Source organism: Lepidochelys olivacea (assembly GCF_965140295.1).
Source record: "Lepidochelys olivacea isolate rLepOli2 genome assembly, chromosome: 25".
Classification (NCBI taxonomy): Eukaryota; Metazoa; Chordata; order Testudines; family Cheloniidae; genus Lepidochelys; species Lepidochelys olivacea.
In genome coordinates, this window is record NC_140435.1 from 5,264,265 (window position 1) to 5,281,480 (window position 17,216).

The following is a 17,216-nucleotide window of genomic DNA, read 5'->3' on the forward strand; positions in this document are numbered from 1 at the left end:
CATAGCGGTTTACAAACTTTTTGAACTTAGCCCCTCCACCCTGTCCTCTTTGAGTTAGAATTTTTGGTCGCTCCCCTGCAACCAGACAAAAATGGACACAATACCTGCTCCTCCCACCTCGGGTTTTCTGGGTGGGGGAAGGCAATGGTCTCTGGGGGTGGAGCCAGTGTTGGGCACAGGGGCTGCTGGGAGTGGATGTTGACACTGATCCACAGGCCAGCCTGCTGAGGGGAGTCAGGGTGGAGGTGGCAGAGCTCCCTCCCTGAGCCCCATTGCGCGGAGCTGGTCCAAGCTGCCTGGCATCGCTGCTCACCCCCCCAAAGGTTCCTCCATGTCCCTCTAGGGCAGAGCCTAGGGGCCACGGCCCACAGTTTGAAAACCACTGGGCTACCTGAATACAAGTTTGATTGATGACGCGAATTGCGTAGATGCAATATACTTAGACTCACATCTGGCATTTAGCTTAATACTGCACAACATTTCAATTAAAAACCTAGCTCTATAGCACATCACGAGCGCACACGTTACATGGCTTAAGAACCAGCTGACTGACAGATCTCAAAAACGTGGTTGTCATCTACAGTTGGGGAATCATCGAACAGAGGCGATTCTAGTGGGGTTCTGCCTGGACCAGGACTAGATGCTATTCAATGTTTTTATCAGTGATCTGGAAGTAAATGTAAAATCGCTGCTCATAACGTTTGTCAATGACACAAGGGTTGGCGGAGTGGTAACTACTGCTGAGGACAGGGCAGTCAGTCAGAGTGATCTGGGAAGCTGAGGGCTATTCAAACAAAATGTTTTTCAATACAGCCAAATGCACAGTTATACAACTAAGAACAAGGAGTGTCGGCCACAGCCACAGAATGGGTCTCTGTCTCCTGGAAAGCAGGGACTCCAAAGGATTTAGTGGTCATAGTAGACAAGCAACTCAAAAGTAGCTCGCACTGTGATGCTGTAGCAAAAAAGGGCTAATGCGATCCTGCAACGTATGAGTGGGAGAGTAGAGAGTAGGTGCAGGGAGACCATTTTATCTCTGTATACAGCATTGTGAGACAATACAGCAATACTGCATCCAGGTTTGGGGTCCATGTTTTTAAAAGGATGCTGAAAAATTGGAGAAGATGCAGAAAGGAGACACAAACATTATTTGAGGACTGGAGAAAATGCCAGACGGTGAGAGACTTAAAGAGCTCAGTCTATTTAGTTTATCCAAAAAATCATTGGGCAGTGGCTTGATTACAGTATATAACTATCTTCTCTGGTAGAAAACAGCAGGTACTAAGGATTCTTTAATATAGCAGAGAAAGGCAGAATAAGATCAAGTGGCTGAAAGCTGAAGCCAGGCAAATTCACATTAGAAATTGGGCACAAATTATTAACAGAGAGGGTGATCAACCATTGGAACAAACTACCAAGGGAAGTGTGGATTCTCCATCTCCTGAGGTTTTCAAATGCAGACTGGTGCCTTTCTGGAAGATGCTTTAGCCAAACACAAATTATCAGCTCAATCCAGGGGTAACTGGGCAATGTGAAATGGCCTGTGATGTACAGGAAGTGAGACAAGATGATCTAATGGTCATAAACTTCTGGCCATAAACTCTATGAACCACCCAAACCACCAGAAAACAGGGCAAACACACTCACACCCCCAAGAATGAGACAGAACCATCTAAACCCACTGGTACCAAGGCAGAGGGTGGGCACCCAAACTCACCAAAAAGAGAGCTGGCTGGGCAGTGCTATGCCCATCAATGGAGTGCCCCCAGTCAGCACTGCCCCCAGCATGCCCACCCCAGCCAGTCCCTGGGCCAAAAGGGGAGAACATGCAGCTGAAATCTAGCAGGGAAAGGAGACTGAGAAGGGCACAAGGCCTTATCCCTGCACAAAGCATCCAGATGGAGCCCTAGGGCAGCCCCCTCCTCAGGGTAGGTCCAGGCCTGCAGCTGATGGGGCTTTTCCTTCACAGGGGTGAGGTGACATGGTCACTGACACCCAGGCGTGCCCCATGGGCTGCCTTGGAGCAGCCGAGCCAGGCTCCCCACCAGGCCCAAGGGTCTTGCCGGTGGTTTGCTCTAAGACGGCTGGGACTGGGCCAGGGCACAAGGTGTTTTTGTGGTGGTTAGTGCAGGCAAAGGCGCGGTTCCCTGGGTTGTGTCTGGGAGGCTCGCTCGGGGGTACTCCCTTCTCGGGAGGAAACCCACAGCGGCGCCCCTGGGTGACGCCTCGTCCGGTTCTTAGCGGGCTCCTGGAGAGCAGCGCCGAGGCTGGGAGGGCGGTGGCGGCTGGGGCGGCAGGTCCCTAGCAGGGAACTCCCAGAGCCGCCTTTGGAAGCAGCTCATCCCCTCCCGCCAGGTAGGGACTGGGGGCTCCCGGCCTTTTCCAACTTCACACGCCAAGCAGGGCCCGGCCCCAAGAGCTCCCGCGTGCCCGGGAGACCGCAGCTCCAGCCTGGAGGGAGACACGCTGGCAAGGGGGCCTGCACGCCTGGAGCTGGGCTCAGCCCCCTCTCCCCGTGCCAGGCTGCGCTGCGCGGGGAGGCAGGCGGCGAAACCGGAGACGCTCCCTGGCCGCTCCCCAGGGCACTCCCCCGTCATTATGCAAAGCAGAGCGGCGAGGTGCACTGGGAGGCTATAAAAGGGGAGCGGCCGGGTCTGGGTGTTTACTCCGCTTAGGCTGAGCCGGCTGCTGCACCGGGCCGGCTGCGCTGCGCTCCCACGCGCCGGGCCCCCGGGCTGCGCTCTGCACCGGGCCGGCTGCGCTGCGCTCCCACGCGCCGGGCCCCCGGGCTGCGCTCTGCGCCGGGCCGGCTGCGCTGCGCTCCCACGCGCCGGGCACCATGCGGCTGGCGGGGGCAGCCCTGATGCTGTGCGCGGCGGCGTGGCTGGGCCCCCGGGCGGGCGGCTTCCCGGCCGGCAGCAAGGAGAGGAAGGTGCAGTTCGCCTCCTGGGACGAGGTGAACGTGATCGCGCACGGGCTGCTGCAGCTGGGCCACGGGCTCAAGGAGCACGTGGACAAGACCAAGGGGCAGCTGCGGGAGCTGGGCGGCCGGCTGAGTGCCCACAACGGCTCGCTGGGGCTGCTGCTGCGCCAGACCCGCGAGGCGCAGGAGCAGGGCGGGCAGCTGCGGGCCGCCGTGCGGGAGCTGCAGGGTAAGGACCAGGAGCTCTTCAGCCTCTCCGAGGCGCTGCGCGAGAAGCTGCAGCAAATGGCCGGGGACAAGGCGGAGATCCAGGGCCGGCTGGAGAAGCTCGAGGGCAAGATCCGGCAGGTGCTGCAGGGGCGGCCCTCGGAGAACCAGAGTGCCACGGAGCTGGGCACGCTGCAGGTGAGTGCGCCCCTGGCCGGGGGGGGGGGGGAGGGGAGGGTCCCCCCGCGCTCCCTGGCCGGGGGGGGGGGAGGGGGGGGAGGGGAGGGTCCCCCCGCGCTCCCTGGCCGGGGAGGGTCCCCCCGCGCTCCCTGGCCGGGGAGGGTCCCCCCGCGCTCCCTGGCCGGGGAGGGTCCCCCCGCGCTCCCTGGCCGGGGAGGGTCCCCCCGCGCTCCCTGGCCGGGGAGGGTCCCCCCGCGCTCCCTGGCCGGGGGGAGGGGAGCGTACACGTGCCGGGCCGCTCGCCGCTCTCCCAGGGACCGCGGTCTGGGTGAGCCCCCGACCCGGCGAGGCTGGCTGCCGCTCCCTTCTCGCCGACGCCTTGACCTCTCCTGGGGGCTGCTGCCGGGAAGGGGAGGCCGCTGGGGCCGGCGGGCTGAGCTGTCAACTGAGCGCTTCATGCGCTACGTGCCGGACGAGCCGCCAGAGGCAGAAAAACCAAAAGTAGCCTGGGGGATTCCCAGCCTTGATCTCGGAGCTGGGCAAACGTGGGGCAGAGCCGGGCCCGCCCGCCCCCAGAGCGACCCTCGCCCGGCAGCGGGGACAGGGGTTTGCCAGCTCATCGTTTTCTTTGCATTTTAGTCCCTAATGGATGCTCAGAACAGGAGAATCGAGGCGCTTTTGCAGAAGGTCAAACAGCAGCAGTACAAGCTGGACAAGCAGAACCTGCAGATTAAAAGCCTGCAGAGCAAAGTAAGTTCCGCAGGGACTTTTCCTGAATGTTAGTAGCGGTTCAACTAGGGAGCAGAGACGGACACCAGCAAACGCTGGCCGCAGGCTGGGAGCCTCTTGAGAGCCTAATCTAACTTAATAATTCAGGACCCAGCCCAGGGGCTTCATCGCTGTCATGGGACGGTAGAAGGAATCCTTTAGCTTCACAGGGCTTTAAAAGGGCCTGCTGTGTTTGCACAAAATTCTGTGTGTGTCTGACCCAGAGGATCAAAGGCTAGAAGTGGGAACCTTTTATCCAAGCCCCCTCACCCTCTGAAGCGGGGGAGGGGGTTCAGATAGATTGGACCTGGGCCTAGACCTGAGGTGCTCTGCTCTGCTACCTCTTACTTTGTTTGCAAAATAAACTCTTGGCTGACACGGCTGTACAAAACCACAGGCGCTCCGAGCCCCAGACAGGTTGTATAATCTGCCCAGGTGAGTTCAGCCATCACTCGGGGCTGATCCTGGAGCAGGCAGGCAGTGTCACCCCTAACTGCTCTGGGTTGCAGACCAGCTCACTTATGGATCAGTGTTTCAAGTCTGCTCCATAAAAGTCGCTAACTTGTCCATGCTTTTGGCACAGGTCAATCTGTTGATCCCTCTGCATCTTAAGGACAACAAAACTCAGAGTCTAAAGTGGAGGATAGACCTGAAGAAAAACATCAGACCCACCAACCAGAGCCAAAACACCAGCGTGGAACCTGCACAGCCACAGAGTGAGTATCTGTCACCTCCCTCCCACCCTGTGAGCAGAGTCGGCCTGTCAGCAGTTCCAGCTACAGCCCAGAAACAAAAGGTTCAATTGTCCTGATTCAGGATGTGAAATTGGCTTTCACGGGAGTTGAGTGGAACTGGAAGGATCTGCTGTGTGGTCAGGGTCTGGCATCCAGGATCTAGCAGGGATCCAAGGATCCAGTTGGGCAGGGATTTAAGGATTTTACAGGAGTCTTTCAGCCTCAGATGGAGAATGCCCATGGGAGGCAGATTAATTCTGCCTGAAGGCATGTAGCTAAATGGATGAAGTGGCTGAATGAGGCTGGCAGGCCAGGGTGGTAGCACTTGGTCATTGGGTTTGTGCAGAGGTATCTTGTTCTATCTGGGGGTTGAAATGCAACTGGGGAGTCTTCCCATATCCTGTATCCCTCAGTGTGGGGGTGGGGTTCATCTGCCACTAGCGAAGGACAGGCAATAGATGGGAAGCTGTGGTTCTATCTACCTGTGTCACTCTGGTATGCATCCGATGAAGTGAGCTGTAGCTCACGAAAGCTCATGCTCAAATAAATTGGTTAGTCTCTAAGGTGCCACAAGTCCTCCTTTTCTTTTTGCGAATACAGACTAACACGGCTGTTACTCTGAACTCTGGGGTCTGAACACCTCACCATCCAACACCCCCATGAACAGGGAAGTGCTGAGGCTGTCTCCACTGCACAGAGGGGGAGTGAGGTGCAGGGAGCTGGAGGCTTACCTGGGAAGCCTGTGGCTGAGCAGGGTTTTGAATCCCAGTCCCAGATTAGTGCTCTGGACTGCTGAACAATTCCCCGCGCGCGCACGTTCATTGGGCCTGTGACCTTTGGAGCAACCTCCTTCAGGCTGCACAAAGAGCCTGGCTCTGCTTCCATCACACTGCATATTCCTGCTGAATTCAGTGGAAGCAGGACCAAGATGAGTGGCTTAGTGGCTTGTTGGGCCATGCACTGCAGGCTGTTCCCCGGACAGGAGCTCTGTGCAGACTAGGGAAATGACTAGGCTCTCCGGCTGGCTGCGTAAAGGGTCTGATCCAAATAAGAACGATCTAGAAGGCAAGTGGGTTTCCTCTGTCAAGCACAGGAGGGTCTCCAGGCAGAATGGCTTCAGAGGGGGGCTAGTTAGTTAGCATGTGGGAAGACTGAAAGCAGAAAGTGCTATTATCTGGTTGCTGCTGCCCCTGAAAGAGCAAAACACAGAGCCAGGGGCTAGGCAGAGAACAAAGAGCATAAGAGACGAATGCAGACAGGGAGAGCCCAAAATATAGCATGCTGCATGTGGGGAACTTCCAGCCAGCTTTCAGTTGAGTTGGGTTAGCCATTGGTCACACTGGGTTCTTGGAACCAAAGTCCTCTATATTAGGACAATGAGGAGCAAACTAGAGCACCACATTCTTAAAAACCTTTCCCAAGTTCCCCTCTGCCCTTGCCTTACATGGCTGGCATGAGACTGGGCAGGGATGGTGTCCCTATCCTCTTTGTTTGCCAGAAGCTTGGAATGGGAGACGGGATGGATCACTTGATTGACTGTTCTGTTCATACCTGGCATTGGCCACTGTCGGAAGACAGGGTACTGGGCTGGATGGACCTTTGGTCTGACTCAGTATGGCCGTTTGTATGCTCTTACGAGGGCAGAATCTCCCCTAACCCTGTCTCTACGCTGGGGCATACTGACTATTACAGGCTGTGGCAAAGACTGGTCAGCAGGACCAACAGTTACAGAACCTTGGGTCTCTTTCACTGTGGAGCAGGCCATGCTTATTCTGTTGATGGCAATGGTGGTTCCACTCAGGACAAGGTTCCCCTTTTAGGCCAAACCTTGAGCTCCTCTTCATTTGTCTGATCACTTTTGTTGACTGGAAACTGCAATTAAATTTTTGCCGTGATCAGCAAGGAGAAAGCCTTCCGGCAAGTGCTGGCCCCAGTGTCCTCCCTGGGCTGTTGGTTCCCTTCATTCCTAGCAGCCATCACTCCAAAGGTTGGTTCCCAGAACTGCTCCCTGCGTATAGAGAGCCCGTCCCCCAGTGCTGCACTGGGGGTCGTGTGGGCAATGAGCCCCCTAAGCAACTTCAGAATGGCCCTTCTATTTACATCCAGTGAACACAAGTTAACAGACTCCATGGCACTCGGTCAACTGTGCAAAAGTTGAAAGTTTGAAACAACCTCAAGAGCAAGAGGTTTAATCACTTGCAAAAGGCGGATCATGTCTTCAGACGCTGCGTACACTCTCCTCCCTGGCAGCTCGCCAAGTAGGCAAAAGTTAAACCCTAGTCTCCCAACAGTGCTGGGATTCCAAAATAATTTGGTTGGGGAAGGCGGGGTGGGGAAAGCAAAGCAAACAGTTCCTACTGGGAGTAAAAGAAACACTTGAACAACTGAGCCTGGAATGCAATCCTGTGTTCAAGGAACAGTGTTTACTCTCCGCTTGACGCGTTCCATAAATACATGGCCATCCAAGGAGTAATTCTGCTGGGCTTTGTTGTTTTAACGTTCCTTTATGGGTTTATTTTTTTTTAAATAAACACTTCACTCTTCATTTTTATGAGCCTGTGGGCTCAGGCTCTTCCACGGGGGATTTAAAGCTTCACAACTAACAACACTAAAAACTAAAGTCAGAACTACGACTTCTAAAGCAAAATGAGCTGAGGTTATGGAGCTAGCTGCACCTCACTTAGTTAGGAATGTAGCTGCTGCAGCAGGGGAACAAAGCAGCAGCTGAGCAGAGTGGTACATCTGGCAAAGCCCAGCAAGAAGGTAACTGTTCAACAGGAGCTGCTCAAAGATTCTTGGCCCCAGCAAACAACAATCTCTCTGGGGCAGTGTGGTGTGATCTGCCTGACTTATGGATTGGCAAGAGATCCAGGCATCATTCCTGCAGATAGTTAGGTCAGATTAGAGAGGGAAGCAGTGAGTAGTCCTGAGAAAATGCGGCATGTGATTTCTTCTAGCCCCTGGGTCTACGTCCTAGACTGGGAGGCAAGCCCACCCTGCCGTAATTTCTGCTGACTCACCTGTGTTTGGCCCTGTGTGAGACACGCATCCGCCACTCTGCTGGTCAGAAGCTTTAGGATGACTGGTCAGTGCCTGCATCCAGCCCATGACAAACTAAAGTAATGGATAAGACTAAGAACCCCAGCCCCTTCCTCAGCCCTCTCTCCAGATCCTGTTTGCTTGGCCCAGCAGAGTGAGCTGGGGCAGGATCGGGATGAAGGTTAGGTGAGTGAGTTTTGTGGTTTGGTGCTATTTGTCACAACCCTGACATGACTAAACAGCCCCTCTGGTAGCAGGGTGACCAGACAGAAGTATGAAAACCAGGACGGGGGTGGGGGGAAATAGGAGCCTATATAGGAAAAACACCCAAAAATCGGGACTGTCCCTATAAAATCGGGACATCTGGTCACCCTATCTGGTAGCTCGCCTCTGGACTGGCCTGGTCCAGCCTGGTCTTGTCTATGAATGACTTGGTGGGACCTGGCTCTGATGGCCCAGCCCAAGTGCTGATGCTAGTCCGAGAGGCCGGTGCATGACGGCCAGCGTTCGGCCGCCTGTTTGAACGCTGGCGTCTGTGCAGGCTTGCGTGGGGAGAGGTTACCCTGCTGCACCTCCTTGGTGAATGGTGATTTCAGCTGTCAACCCACCACCTCGCCTCTGCTCAGGGCATCTGGTTTCATGGTGTTATGGGGGAGGGAGGAGGAGTAACCTGCCCAAAGAGTCAACTAGGTGAAAGTTCAGACCTTAGCAAGAAAATAGCTATTATGACAGTCGGGTGCGACCCACGTGGGTTGGGGGAGGGGGGAGCATGGCTGATCAGAAAGGCAGCACGGTGATTGGCTGGAAGGAAATTGGGTGAAAGTTAACAGTCCTTTCTAACCGTCCCTCCCCCTTCCCCCGGAGCAGGCTTGCTTCATTGTTTTGGGAAGAAACCCCTCCCCCAGCACGTTCCCAGGCTGGGCTAACCTTTCCCCTACTTCAGACTCAGATGCTGATGTCAGAGCAGGGGGGCGGGTGCAAGGAGGCTGCGGGGAGCCCTTATCCCGGCATCTGCCTTTCGCAGAGAGTGGTATTTAAAGCCTGGACAGGGGTTTCCATCCCTGTAGCATCTTGGTGTCACTTGCTTTATATTAAAAACAACAACCCCACAGTGTGACCCCACTGGGTGGGGTGCTCGGTGGAGTTTGGGAGGGGCTCTTTTGTCTGCTGGCCTGGGCACATGGAGAGTGGCTGGCACCAAGTGCTGCTTCTTGCACTTCCCATTGGACCTGCTGCCCAGACACTAAGGTGGGAGAGGCCTTAGCAATACTCTTTGTAGCATTCAGCTTGAGCTCTGACAGCAAGAGCTCGGGGCCAGCACAGGGAGCAAATGGACATTCAGGGGGGGAAGATTCCTGAAAATCTCACTCCTGTGAGGGCAGCAACAGAACCTTCTCAGCAGCACCCCAAGAGATGGGAATGGAAAGAGGACCCCCACGTCCCACCCAACCCCCAGCATTGGGGGAGTGGGGGGAGAGCAGCATCCTTCCCTCCCTGCTGGGGGACAGCCCCGTCCTGCTTACCTCCCTTCCACTGGGGGGCTGTGTTAAATGACAGACCTAAAAGTGGCAATTCTTCAACAAAAAAACTTCAAAAACAGACTCCAAGGAGAGACTGCTGAATTGGAATTAATTTGCCAACTGGATACAATTAACTTAGGCTTGAATAAAGACTGGGAGTGGATGTGTCATTACACAAAGTAAAACTATTTCCCTTAAAAATAAAAGGAGGACTTGTGGCACCTTAGAGACTAACCAATAAGCTTTCGTGAGCTACAGCTCACTTCCCCTTGTTTATTTCCCCTGCTCCTGTTCTTGTAAACTGCTGGAAATGGCCCACCTTGATTATCACTACAAAAGGTCCTTCTCCCCCCCCCCCCCCCCCCCCGCTGGTAATAGCTCACCTTTCCTCATCACTCTGGTTACAGTGTGTATGGTAACACCCATTGTTTCATGTTCTCTGTGTATATAAAATCTCCCCACTGTATTTTCCACTGAATGCATCCGATGAAGTGAGCTGTAGCTCACGGAAGCTTATGCTCTAATAAGTTTGTTAGTCTCTAAGGTGCCACAAGTCCTCCTTTTCTTTTTATGGATACAGACTAACATGGCTGCTATTCTGAAACCTGTCTAAATGGGGGTGTGAGGCTGAAGTGAGGGTTTGCTGAGAGTATGCTCCCTTGCAGTCCCTCCGTTTCCAGAGCCCTCTGCACCAAACCCGACAGATGGCTCCAGCATGGGCTGGAGCACAGTGGAGCCAGTTCAGAGCCCAGTCCAGTGCCACCCCCGGGGCCTTCTGAGCTGGAGCCTAGAGAGTTCTCTGAGCCCTCAGTGCAAGGCTAGCTTCTCTCTGGAACCCCAATAGCTGTGTGAAGTGCTGCTCATCCCCTACCAGAGCTCAGCTACTTTGTATGATGCAAGACATACTGTACATTGCTTTACAGTAAAACCCCTCCAGGCCTGGGAGCTCAGTGCTGAGAACGAAGTTCCTGCGCTCCCCAGTGGAGGAACAAGGCAAAGGAAGTGGGGGAAAGTTCATGTTTACACTCACATCCCTGCAGTTCCTCTTGAACTTGTGCTTATGGCAGCTGCACAAGAATCCAAGCTCCAGTTCGCCAAACCCAAAGGAGGGGGCTGTCTTCATTTAGACATATTTTTTTTGTCCCTGCAGCTCAAGGGAACAAAGACAATATGTTTCAAAGCTGAATGCAAAGGGCACTGTCCCAGCTTCCCCCAGGCAGCTACATTAGGAACAGACCTCACTTTGTTTGGGGAGGTGCTAGGAAAGGGGCTCTTGCCACCTGTTGCAGGCAGACAAAGAGCTGTTTGATTTTGTGGCTGTTCCTTGATGCTCTGCAAAGCTGGGTAAAGTCCCTGCATGTCCTGACACCTTCCTGTCCTTTCGACTCAGGTTTTATAACTGGATTCTTCTTAGGCCTGTTGATTGCTCCCAATGGACTTTTACCAGTTCTGTTGAAATGGTGATTTGCTGGCAGTTACAGTAAAGCCGAGGCCAAAGTCCAGGCATCTGGGGAGAGGAGGAGCAGAACTTCTCTTTGTTTACAATTAGTCTTGCTGATGCTTTGCAGGGAACAGTCAGAGCCTCTGGCCAGTGGCCTTAGTGGCAGCTGTGGGTTGGTGACTTCCCACGGGCCCTGGCAGGGCAGCCCTCTCCGTGTCTGAGCCAGTCCTGGCCTGCAACTGGGAGTCCCACCAGGGTTGTGCCTGGTCCCACACTTCCCCCTATTCATTGCTTATGGGGGCATTGGTCTTATGAGGGGCTTTGGGCAAAAGGGTCACTGTATGCTCATGGTCTCTGATCCGCACCTGCTGTTGTGTCAGTCAACAAGCCATGCACTAGGCCATCCGGCAGCACGTCTTCCTAATGCTGTGAGTAGCTGGCATGACTACAGTCCCATCTGAGAGCTAGATGGAACTTGCAAGCAGTTTGTGCATTAGTGGTAGTCTGGGTGAGTTAGAACAATATTCTGCAGCTATTGCCCTCTGCAAGGGTGGGGTGGGGGGGAAAGGAGCATTACCCCTTCCTACGATCTAGCCTCATTAGAGATAATGTCTGGAAGCCGCACCATGCTGCTACCTGTTTGCCCCTGGTCTGCAGACTCTGCATAGCTCATGTGACCTGTCTCACCAGCTCCTCCTCCTGGGTTACACACTTGGCCCTGTTCTCTGGTTGGCTGTAGGTGTCTATTTACCTGGGCTCTTTGAGTCCTGTAGTAACTTCTGTACAAAATGAAACAAGCCCAAGGGCCTGGAGATAAATGCCTTGGAAAATTTTAGGGCTTTATTTTTTATTACTTCTTTTATTGCCGTAGTACCGAAAAGCCCTAATCATGGACCAGACCCTATTGTGCTAGGTGCTGTACAAACCATCTCTAGCTGTAGCATTCAAAGTGGTGATTAAGCTGGGCTCATTTGTAGAAGTGTGTAGCTGCTAGGATTGTGGTGTGAACAAAACTGTTTGAGAGTAGCATGCTGAGACAGCTTCTTCTAAATTCCCCCTCTGTCTTTTTGCAGAGCTCCCGCTGGATTGCCAGCAGCTCTTCCTGGCAGGGGAGAGAAGCAGTGGTGTGTTTCAGATCCAGCCCTTTGGATCTCAGCCTTTCAAAGTCTACTGTGACATGACTGCTGGTAAGTGAGGGGAGCACCCTAGGCCATTCTGAGTTCTGCAAACTGTTCTTGGAAATAACAGAACTGAAATAAAGGAACAATCTCTTCCACCCGCAGAAGGTGGCTGGACGGTGATTCAGAGGCGTCTGGATGGCTCCATGGACTTCGACCAGCTTTGGGAAGCCTACAGGAATGGCTTTGGAGACCTTAGCGGTAAGCAGATGATGGAAGACTTTTATTCTTTTTATTTTAGCTTTTCCAGATCAGCAGGCAAATTCCATGCCCACGCTACCCCGCCCTCCCAGAGATGGACCAAAGATCTTCATGCAGCAGAACACCCAGCTGGACGAGTGGGCACAGCTGGCTGAGAAGGGATTGAGGAAGTTGGGCCAAAATTGGAGGATTGGGTCAAAAGAAATCTGATGAGGTTCAACAAGGACAAGTGCAGAGTCCTGCACTTAGGACGGAAGAATCCAATGCACCGCTACAGACTAGGAACCAAATGGCTAGGCAACCTAGGGGTTACAGTGGACGAGAAGCTGGATATGAGTCAACAGTGTGCCCTTGTTGCCAAGAAGGCCAATGGCATTTTGGGATGTATGAGTAGGGGCATTGCCAGCAGATCGAGGGACGTGATCGTTCCCCTCTATTCGACATTGGTGAGGCCTCATCTGGAGTACTGTGTCCAGTTTTGTGCCCCACACTACAAGAAGGATATGGAAAAATTGGAAAGAGTCCAGCGAAGGGCAACAAAAATGATTAGGGGACTGGAACACATGACTTATGAGGAGAGGCTGAGGGAACTGGGATTGTTTAGTCTGCAGAAGAGAAGAATGAGGGGGGATTTGATAGCTGCTTTCAACTACCTGAAAGGTGGCTCCAAAGAGGATGGATCTAGACTGTTCTCAGTGGTAGCGGATGACGGGACAAGGAGTAATGGTCTCAAGGTGCAGTGGGGGAGGTTTAGGTTGGATATTAGGAAAAACTTTTTCACTAGGAGGGTGGTGAAACACTGGAATGCGTTACCTAGGGAGGTGGTGGAATCTCCTTCCTTAGAAGTTTTTAAGGTCAGGCTTGACAAAGCCCTGGCTGGGGTGATTTAATTGGGGATCGGTCCTGCTTTGAGCAGGAGGTTAGACTAGATGACCTCCTGAGGTCCCTTCCAACCCTGATATTCTATGAAGTTCACCACACAAGGGTGCATGCACCCACTGACCTCCCTAGGCACATTGTGCTCACCAGAGAATCTGGAGTGATCCTAGCACTGCATGCTAACATCTTCCTTGATTTGCATAGCGCTTGTGTGTGATGCCAACTCATGCAAAGTTCCTTGTTTCAGGTGATTTCTGGTTGGGCCTGGAGAAAATATACCACATTGTCCAAGAGGGAAGGTACAATCTTTCAATTGAGCTGCAAGACTGGGAAGGAAACTCTCAGCTTATTCAGTTCCTATTCAGCCTGGGTGGAGAGAACACCGCCTACACACTCAGTCTCCTTGGACCTGTGTCAGGAGAGCTGAAAAATGCTCTTGGGGACTTCAGACAGCTGCCCTTCTCCACTCGAGATCAGGACAACGATTTCAAAGCTGACACTAATTGTGCCAAGCACCTGTCAGGTTAGTACTGGCAAAGGCAAGGTGCTATGTTCCTAAGCAAGAGTCTGTTGTGGGGGGGGGGGGGAATAGCTCAGTGGTTTGAGCAGTGGCCTGTTAAAGTCAGGGTTGTGAGTTCAATCCTTGAGGGGGCCATTTAGGGATCTGGGGCCAAAAAAGGAAGGGGGGGGCAGTACTTGGTCTGGCCCTGCTTTGAGCAGGGGTTGGACTAGATGACCTCCTGAGGTCCCTTCCAACCCTGATATTCTATGATTCTTTCTCTTGGTGGGTAGGTCTTCCTCCATCTGCCCCAAGCTGCTTGAAGCCTAGCTCTCCTTTTCCAGTGTAAGACCCTCCTTGTTTTGGCGCAATGCGAACTGAACTCTGCTTTCGACAGCTTGGGGCAGATGGCACTGGTGAAAAACGGCCATTTGGGTATTTTGACTCTGACCTTGTCGCCTGCCTCGCCATCCTCCTCCTCCATGGGGATGGGACCATGAGCTCCACAGAGGGAGCTGTGCGAGCAACTCTAATCAAACCTGAAACCAGGTGACGTTCTCATGGTTCCAGGTTCTGTTACAAAGTCATAACTTGGCCCAGCTTGTTCCCAGTGACTCAAACTATCCAAGCAAAGGAGGAGGCCAGTTCATGGACTTAACACGCGAATTCACCTATGTCTGAATGTTTGGCTTGTTTGAACTGTAACCTGAATACAGATGAAACAGACGACCCGTGTGAACCAAAACGGTGGCATTTCCCACAAGGCTAGCTCTGCTAGCGGTGTAACGCACCTACCCTATCCATCCAGGAGTCTGCTCCTGTCTCCTGGGGCCACACCCCCCCCTCTCCCCCCGGTTACTTCCTGCACTCCCATCCCAACCCTTGCTCACCTCCGTTCCACCTATTCCCCTGAACACGCTGCCTCTCCCTCGCCTGAGAGGGAGGGGGGAGAAGCAGAGCTGCCAGGTGTTCAGGGGAGCGGGCAGAGCAGAGGTGAGCTTGGGCAGGGGGGTGGGGAGGGGGGAATGTGGCATGCCCGGGGGAGGAGGCGGGGCCAGGGATTTGGGGAAGGGGCGGAGCCAGGGGCAGGTGGGCGCCAAAAAAAAGCTGGGGTGGCCAAAATTTTTTTTGCTTGGGGCCGCAAAAATCCTAGAATCGGCCCTGCCTGCACATATGCCCCCCTCCTCCCTCCATGCTGGGTGTCACTGGGCAAGTTGCTGCAATTCAGCCTGTATTCCCTAACTGCAAAATGGAACTAATAACGCGTCCTATTGCATCAATGGATCTGCCCTACCACCTAGGGCTCCATATGACTGGTATGGGGCTATAAAGTATTTGCATTAATCTGGCCTCTTTGATGGCCATGCAGGCCTAGCTGCCTGCATGGCTTGATCTCCTTCAGACCTGGAAGTAGTGTTGGAATTCCCTGGAGCATGGGACCCTCTGAAACACATGTCATGTACACACTTCAGGTCTCTTAACTTTCCAAAGCTCAGCAGGGGCAGACTGTGCTTCGAAGGGAGGGTGAAGCAATAGCTCTGAATCTGGGGTGATTTTCTTGCCCTGTTATGGGACTTTTTAGCTGTGAGAATTCCCATTGGCTGAAATCTGCCTCTTCCTTTCTTCCTTCCTTCTAGGAGGCTGGTGGTTCAGTACCTGTGGCCATGCTAACCTCAACGGAAAGTACTTCCACTCCATCCCCCGCCAGAGGCATGAGCGGAAACAGGGCATCTTCTGGAAGACATGGAAAGGGAGGTATTACCCGCTGAAATCTACCACCCTGAAAATCCAACCCACAGAGCTGGAACAATCCTAACCTAACTGCCACTTGAAAGACTAAAAGAAGTGCAGATTTGCAGCTCTGTAACTTGGTGTTTACAGAAACCAGAAATGCAACCCTCAGTGACAGTTCAGAGAGGAACCTTTCCTCACATTAGCAGCTCTTTAGCTGGCAGAGTCTAGCATGGAGCAATGCAGCAACAGGCTCTTCCTGTAGGTATAACCACTTAGTGTTACCGGGGTCCAATGAACTCAAAGGATGGGAGCTCCCAGAATGGGCGAGTAGCCCTGAACAGGGAGAAGGGTTACTGTGGAATGCACAAGCTGGGGGAGCAGTCACAGACCAGTGCTGCTGCTGTCCGAGTCAATGATGTACAAAGCTTTGTCCTAAGTCTTAGTTGATCAGTTACCTTTGCTGTTAAAGCCACTGTGCTTTCAAGGGGCTCGCTTGGTCCCAGCACTGAAGCTGGGGAGAGGTGAGGTGAATAGGGTCCTCTTATAACCTAGATAGAACAGCTGTACTCTGGGCCCATGTGCCACCTTACTCCTCTCCTCTCACAGGGATTTCCAACTGGAGGAGGTTCACAAAGCCCCCATGAGCCAAGAGGCTGCTGACACTGTCAGGCTTTTCTTCTAGGATAGCTCCCTGCTGGGCTCTGAGGTTTGGAGCCGTGGTCAAGTGCTGCTGCCAAAACCCATCCCATTCCCCCCAGAACAGCTGACTAGAGACCCTCCTCTTCTGCCCCACCTCCAGCCATGGCAGGTCAGTTACACGCAGCAGCAAATATAACTCGTGTCTGACACCTTGCTTCTCATGACCTCTGCCCAGCTGCCCCCCTCTCTCCTCAGTTACTTAAACCCCATTTGACTGTTTTCCTCCAAGGGGAAGGTTCTGGGGGCCCCTCTTGAGGAGCAGGGACTGAGGCCCATCTAGCTTTCTTCATCCTCAAAGATTACATGAAACTCCTCCTTCCTGGCCTCCCCACCTGGGAAGAACAGTTTCAGAATTTCACCCAGTAATTCCCCCAATCGCCTGTTACCAGGAGACCAGACTAGATCATAGATGTCTGTTTTGGCTCTGTGAATCCTGAGCTTCAGGGAGAGCCTACCAGTGCTGCTCCGAGTCAGCTAGAACAGCTGCTAGAGTGGCATGAGGGACAGTATGCCCTTGGGCATGGGCCCAACCCCGCCTCTCCACCCTGAATTCCCAGCGAGGGCTGTGCATCTCTTCCTTCACCTTATCCTGGAGGTTTAGTTTCTTGAAAGATTCCAAAATCCCAGTGTGGACTAGACCCTGTCCCCTGGCTGTGACCTGAAATTGAAACACTCTCTCTGAAAGGTGAGGTCCAGTAGAGTTCACTCAAGATGCTGGGAGCAGCATCAATCGCACATGGTGTCTGCCCCTAAACACTGCACAGATTATTCTGGTATCTTCAGCAACTGGATTTGAGGATTTCCCAGAGTATCTTAGAGGCGGGGAGCAGGTGTGGTGGGGTGCGTCTGATCTTTGGGGAGACCCTGGGTAAAGTGGTGATCACTGAAAAACTGTTACAGGCCAAGTTTCCCTCTTGGGTGTTCCCAAGTATCCTGCCCTATTTGAGTCATATTGACTGACTTGCTAGAGCTCTTAGCTGCTGAATACTGTAAATAGTCATTTGTAGAATGCTGGATCTTTTTAATGAATTTTCTGTTTAATTTGCTTCTGTATTTAAATGCAGCGTTAATAACAGTGTGGTCTAATTTATAAATGTTGGGTTTGAAAAAAATTGAGTAGTTTGTCTGTTTTCAGCTCTTAACCTTTTTATACTAAAATCTGACTTTCTGCAGATGTTGTCGTTCAATAAAACCCACCAACCTGATCAATCTCA

The 17,216-nt window shown here is 53.1% G+C and overlaps 1 protein-coding gene across 1 annotated transcript; it reads left to right on the forward strand.

Moving 5' to 3' along the window:
* The first annotated feature begins 2,669 nt into the window (after positions 1-2,669).
* ANGPTL4 (angiopoietin like 4) lies at positions 2,670-17,216 on the forward strand. Its single transcript, XM_084614425.1, has 7 exons — positions 2,670-3,328; positions 3,950-4,060; positions 4,662-4,794; positions 11,886-11,999; positions 12,096-12,191; positions 13,318-13,593; positions 15,207-17,216. Exons 1-7 carry the CDS (start codon positions 2,840-2,842, stop codon positions 15,383-15,385), a joined length of 1,398 nt encoding a protein of 465 aa, XP_084470551.1. The 5' UTR covers positions 2,670-2,839; the 3' UTR covers positions 15,386-17,216.

Excerpts from the sequence above, each read along its gene's own strand:
- ANGPTL4 (XM_084614425.1), top strand. The coding sequence starts at position 2,840 with ATGCGGCTGGCGGGGGCAGCCCTGATGCTGTGCGCGGCGGCGTGGCTG. Across the intron at positions 4,061-4,661 it reads TTAAAAGCCTGCAGAGCAAA|GTCAATCTGTTGATCCCTCT; the intron begins GTAAGTTCCGCA and ends CTTTTGGCACAG. Across the intron at positions 4,795-11,885 it reads GGAACCTGCACAGCCACAGA|AGCTCCCGCTGGATTGCCAG; the intron begins GTGAGTATCTGT and ends GTCTTTTTGCAG.